General features: G+C 35.9%; 1 protein-coding gene across 1 annotated transcript in view; it reads left to right on the top strand.

The window, feature by feature from the left end:
- Positions 1 to 3463, top strand: part of LRRIQ1 (leucine rich repeats and IQ motif containing 1) — a gene marked incomplete at its 3' end in the record, with an annotated part of 60384 nt that extends 56921 nt beyond the window's left edge. The window contains exons 18-19 of the mRNA XM_014520455.2: positions 1208 to 1418; positions 3315 to 3463. Of these exons, the coding sequence (XP_014375941.2) occupies positions 1208 to 1418; positions 3315 to 3463 (360 nt within the window). The remainder of the gene's footprint in view (positions 1 to 1207; positions 1419 to 3314) is intronic.
- Between the last annotated feature and the right edge of the window lie 3115 nt (positions 3464 to 6578).

Raw genomic sequence — 6578 nt, 5'->3', positions numbered from 1 at the left:
AAAGTTTGGTGTCATCGGCGAACTTGGCCAGTCCGCTTCTGACTCCAATGTCCACATCATTAATGAAGATGTTGAACAGTATGGGTCCAAAGACAGAGCCTTGGGGGACCCCACTGGTCACAGGGCACCACGACAATTGACTTCCGTCAACCACCACCCTCTGGGTTCGACCGTGGAGCCAATTCCCCAGCCAGTGGATCGTGGTGGACCCAAGGCCACAATTAGTCAGTTTTGCCAAGAGGTGATCATGGGATACCAGATCGAAGGCTTTTTTGAAGTCAAGATATATGACATCAATCTCTTCTCCCTTGTCCAGGTGATAGGTCACCTGGTCTTAGAAGGAAATGAGATTGGCCAAGCAAGAGCTACCCGCAACAAACCAATGCTGGCTATCTCTCAGGATGTTGTTGTTTTTTTGTTGTTTTTTTAAAACAAATTGATAAATAGTTTAGAGAGAAAATGTTTTGTTTTGTGTGGGGGTTGGTTTTGGCCCTCCTTCCAATATCAGATTTTAAAAAATATGCCTTCATTTTTACTGAGTTAACTTAAAAACATATCTGTTGGATTGTGGCTAGAACCTGTTAAAAGTTTGAAGTAGCTGCACATCATAAAAGAAAGTATAAAAATAGAAAGGAAAGTTGAACTATTTCTCATTCCCCTCCCCACCACTTTTTATTTGTATGATAAATGCTAGTTTGGTGGGAGGGGTGGTTCAAAAATAATGTGGTCAAAACATACCAAGGTGCCACTGGATTTGGATTTCTTCATCATTCTTTTTCTATAGGAAGAATGTAGCTTTGTTCCATGAGTTGCCCAAACATTTATAAATTAACAACCATTTGACAGATCTGAACTATATGAATACTTTCTTCTAATTACCTTGACACCCTGCACAGAAATGTTTTAAAATTAATGTATACATTTAAAAACATTCTTAATGTATTATTTTTCTGAAATAGTTGCATTGTTTAAAAATCATTTTAATTTAGGCTTGCACTTCTCAAGATTTTGCCATCTATTATATATGTATAGGGTCTTCATAAAGTCCTTGTGCACAACCTAAGTTATTAAAGTGCACAAGGACTTTATGAAGACCCTGTATATGCTTACAATTGTGCATCAAATTTTACTGGGTACATACAACAGTTAATGACAGAGCATCCATTTCTTCATTTGCATAAAGCTTTATTTTTTTTTATGTTGACAGCTTGGCAGCTACAATAATTCAGTCATATTGGCGAGGTTATGTAATTCGCAGAGATATTCATTTCTACACTAGACTACATATAGCAGCAACAGTGATTCAGTCTATTTGGCGGAGGTACCAAACCAGGAGAAAAACTTCCCTCCACAAAAAAAAATGTAATCAAGTCTCATACACAACAGAACAAAAGAATAGAGCTGCCACTCTTATTCAGGTTCGTTTGCTATTGTGTTGTTTATTTGGCTTCAGTTAGCTTAGTAGGAAGAATCTGATTACCTGTGTTTATAAATGATGTTCTTCCTTTGTTTGGGGGGAGGGGGCGGTTGTGGAGAAGAGTTGTTTAAACAAGCAACTGATGATTCTAGCAGAAAGGGGTTTTTTTTCCCTCCATAATATCCCGTATAATCCATAAAGTAGGAAAAAATGTATGCCTTATGTCAAACGTTATTCCCTTGTATTAGTCAAGACTTGATTTTACTTTATTGGTTCAATCTGAACTAAACATTGTTATGTATCATCTATGGACTGTTACAAAAGTTCTAGTTTTTAAATTAAAGGGACACTTTCAGGATTTTCAACCTTTAGATAACCTATTCTGAACGTTGTTCTATAATGTAGATCTCTTGTAAAAATGTCAGAAGCATGAAAATGACATTGGAGCATAAATACCATTTTTAAAAATCACGTAGGCACTGTAGAACCTAAATCTCATTTATAGTCGAAAGACTTCAGTCACTTTTGAAAGTTTTGTCCCTTGCCAATGTGTAATTTTATACTGTGTAAGTTGTTCAAGAAGACTTGTTTTCTGGGAGTGTAATATGTGAGAAGCAGACAAATAATGGCATAAAGAAGGATTTATCTTCTCCCTAAAGTCTAGAGATGTGACAATTGGAGCAGAAGTCACTTTCGTATGAGGCCTGTCATTTCTTGTCACTGGAGGAGTAGAGTAGATAAGATGATAACCTAATCTAACTTAAATCCAGCCAATCTAAACTGGTGTATAGTATGCCAGGAGGCAGTGCCATTACTGTTGTTGTATAATATGAACACATAAAAATATAAACAATAATATTTGCATTGAAAGGTTGGAGGTTTTGTTACTCTTTGTATGGACACTGTGCCTCTTTATTTTCCCTGTTCACAGTGGTTAAAGGCCAGCAGAGTACCCAATTGGAAAGCAGCTCTTCAATCTTGACATTTTCATTATGTTTATGATCAGCCATTACAGTTTGTGACAGCCTACTGTAAATTATGAGGCAGAGAAAATACAGTGCTATTATTTGCACATACTTATTGGCAGAGAGAAGGAAATAGCAATATCCTTAGTAATCTATACATTGTAGAACTCTGTGAGCAAGGAAAGTTGCTGTCCAAGTTCTAACAAAATCTGTCATAAAACAGGAATTTTCCTTTAAACCCATGCTATATATAAATACAGTAATAAAAATAACATCACTGTGTATAATAGTGCCTTTTATCCTAAAATACTCCATAGGTCTTTACATGTGTTCCTAATATCTTTTATTCTTTTTGCAATACTTAAGTTCTTATACTTCTGGTTTATGTTCCTTTTCAACATAGAAACTTCTACTATCACTACTACAAAAATTGTTTTGTTTTGGTTTTTTTAATGGACCAGACTGTAAGTGTGAAGATGAGGGTGACTGGCCTAAGTTAATTGCATGAAATGGCTGCAGGAATTATCACTAGTAACTGGTAGAAATTTGGTGCAAGTGTATTTTTGTGTTCTCAGTAATTGGAAAGTTAACATTCAAGCTTCTTTTTAATATTGTCTTCCTCCTCAGTTTATAATAGGCCCTGAAGGAATTGTGAAATAATTAATTAGTTGACCTACTTTTGTAGTTGAGCGAGTTTCAGGATTCCATTCTGCTTGCTTGAGGAGAGCCTCTTGAGTATTCTAAGCTGTAGACATATGCCGGCATTTAATTTGTCTTGTAGTTTTAAATGTCACATAAAGTTCAAAAAACAGATCATTGAGCCATTAAACCAAGGTCTAAGATGTTTTATCTTCCTAATGGGATAACAGAGAGAATCTGGATTTGGGTTTGATCTATGGCATTGTATAACATGCTTTAAATTTTTTGCTTAGGCATTTTGGAAGGGTTTCCTTCTGAGGAAGAAACTGGCCAGTGCTCTTGCTGCTGTTAAAAGTGCTGAAGTGGAGGATGACTATGAAGAAGTAAATGTGGATGATTTTACATTTGATGAAGTAAGCGTCATTGTTAATATAAAACTTTCGTAAAAAATGCAGTTATTTTAAAGCTGTCCTGTGGGTGTTAAAAAGAAAACAAACAACATAAGACATGAGAATTATACGATGAACATTATAATTATATGTTGGATATTCTATATAACCAGAGGAAAAGGAGCATTTGGTTTATATAATTTATTTAAATGTATTTATCATGGATTAATGGTTTCCTGCTCTTTGAGATGTTCCAGTAGCTACTACACTATTAATGTCACACCCAAACTGAAGTTCCATCTATTTCTAGAGTCTGGGAACAAAAAATGGGTAAGACAAGTGACTATTTTTACTAGAAAAAATATAAAATTTCTAATATTACGGTTTATAGTGTATGGAATATAAGGTACAGCATCATAGTTCCAAAAATGTTACAAAATCACAACTTTGAAGAAAAGACAAATTAACCTGACCCTGCTGTCATCAGGGATTCCAGTGATCCAATAAGCATGGTATCATTAGTATAATGATTATTAGTCTGTTTAGCAGTTATGTAGACATGAAACTGTTGGATATAAACTTGTTAAAGGAAGAACAACATATTTGTTTATTTTTTAACAAACCTGGATGCCAAAGACATGCACACAAACAAGAGGTGCAGGCACTAGGGTTGCTTAGTAGCTACCTAACTTCTGTATTCAGGAAAATGACTCAAGGCATCAGGATTTTTAGTACAAGAATAATTTAAGAAGAAAGTAATAGTGGGTGCATCTACACGTGCATTAATGCACCTTTTCTCATGTGCATTAAATTTAGTGCCTCCAGTGTGAGGGCACTTTTACACAGGGCAGGTTTGATTTAAATCAAATAGATTTAAGTCATGGTTTAAATCACTGGTCAGGAAGCCTTGATTTTAATCAGACAAGGTTCTTTGGGTAAATCTGATATTTTTTTTATTATATCAACTAAATATTTGGAAAAATTTTTCTTAGCAAGCTTTCGTGTTTAAAAACCCTTCGTCAGGCTGAGGAAGCAGCTGCAATTGGTATGTGCTCTTCCTGGATGGAATGAATAGTAAAGAAAGCAGAGACTGGTATGCATACAAGAAAGCCAATCAATAAAAATGTAAATTGAGGAGTCAGTAGGTGAGAGACAAGCTGGTGGGGTGGGGGAAGGGGGATGAATGTAGCAGGTAAGTAGTGGAGAGGTACCTGAGGATTCGGATGTCAGGCAGGTAATAATATCTCATAAATCCAATGTCTATATATTGTCCATGATTTTTTGTATCCAGGAGGTTGATGCAGTGAAGTTCGTAAGCTTGTCTGTGAAAAGTGTTTTGTAAATTCCCTTTGAGGATTAGAACTAAGAGACTGGAGAGAGAGAGTGGTTTTCTTGTGAGAAATGTGTCCCCACTGGTGGGCTAGGCCCTCCAAAACGCTTCTCAGTTGGCCAGTCAAATTTTAGCAACAATCAGTATTTGTCACTATCTGTGTATTACACTTAAGAGTCTGAGAGTATAAACAAACACTTAAAAAGAAGAATAAGAGACAGTCCTATCAACAGCATGTTTGGCTTTATGAGACTCGTAATACAAGGCACAACCGAAGGTTGTCAAGACTTCTGACTGATACAGTATCCTTGCAATCTGTCCATTTTTATGAAAAGACAATCCTCGATCATAGTGATAGGAGTATCTTTGGTGTCTTTTATCCCTTTTAAGAATAACACACAGAACAAGAATAAGCATAGAGGAGTCCAGAAATTTTGGAACCCGACAATTTTTAAAGGGACTCTTCACATCTAGAATATGTATGGTTCAGCATAGAATGAGTATACAACACTAGCTGGAAATTACCTATTCTGCTACTTATATATCCTATATTTCTTTCTTCCCTTGCTGCTTTTCCATTTTCAAAGGAGAAAATGTGTCAGAGAAAGGAAACAGGAGGGAAAAGCCACTTTATATAAAGTGTGATTGACAAATATTTGCCACCTTGTTTCCTGTTAACTAATGCAAACCTTGTCAGAAAGGATTTCTAAGAATGCTGAGGAAATAAGAAGTATATGGCAAATCCACAATTTCAGCGCCATGTGATATAGATATATTTGGAAGATTTTAGTAATTTATTTTTCAGGTAACAGTGCTTCCTTTGGCATTTTTTTTAATTATTAGCTGCATTGCATTTCTTAATATTATGATCTTTGGATACTAAATATACTTATGAATTTTGTAGAGAAACTAGCTATCAAAGAGAAAAAAAAACTATATTTGGAAAACTTTATTTTATAATGTTGGTCTTCCCCTTCAGTTATTGTTATCCTAAATATAAACATTATTTTAAAGCAACAAATTAATTAGTAATAAAAAAATTGAACCCTATGCTTAGGTCAGAAGTTGTTCCTGTGTTCCAAACTAAAAAGATTTCATGATCCAAGCTACAAGCAATTAGATATATAAGGGTCTGTCTGTGGAGAAAACTAGTACTTCACTTTCCTCCTAGGTTCCTCTAATAATACTGATACTAAAGTCATGTATAACACTGACTTAATTTACCACCCCCTCTCAGAGAGCATGGAAGTTGATATTGATATAGAAGTGCAATTTCTTGGGGAAAAAACGTTTCTAAGCAGAACAGTATGACCCAAAGTTCTTGACTCTTTAGAAGCAAACTATATATAACGCCTCTAGGCTGTCTGCTGGGAAAGATTAACTAGGCCCCACGTTACCTCATCTTGTATGTAAAGTTCTTAGAAATGCCATGATAAATTTATAAGAGTAAAGATTATGATGAGTGTAGATGAGGGTTAAATGGGACCTCTGTGTAATTGATGGCAGGCAACTGAAACGAGACATTTAATGTAGAATATCTTAGAAAGATGTATAAAAATAAGTATTCTAGGCACAGCATTTCTTGTTTTTGATATACAGAAATATTCAGAAGAATTAATATAAATAGACTTTGCAGTAGTAGTAGGGGAGCACATATCACAACAGTGGCCAAACCATGGCTTGTGACCTGCATGTGGCTCTCTGGCATGGTACTTGCAGCTCTCCAGAGCCAAAGCCCTGCCCACTTCTCTGCTCTGGGACAGCTGGCTCAGGTGCTGGGCTGCCGAGGTGGGGGCTGCAGCTGCATCGCTTACCATGGGGCGCACTCCCCAAAGGAA

Source organism: Alligator sinensis, unplaced genomic scaffold (genome assembly GCF_000455745.1).
Source record: "Alligator sinensis unplaced genomic scaffold, ASM45574v1 scaffold976_1, whole genome shotgun sequence".
NCBI lineage: Eukaryota > Metazoa > Chordata > Crocodylia > Alligatoridae > Alligator > Alligator sinensis.
This window is presented reverse-complemented; position numbering and strand designations above follow the sequence as displayed.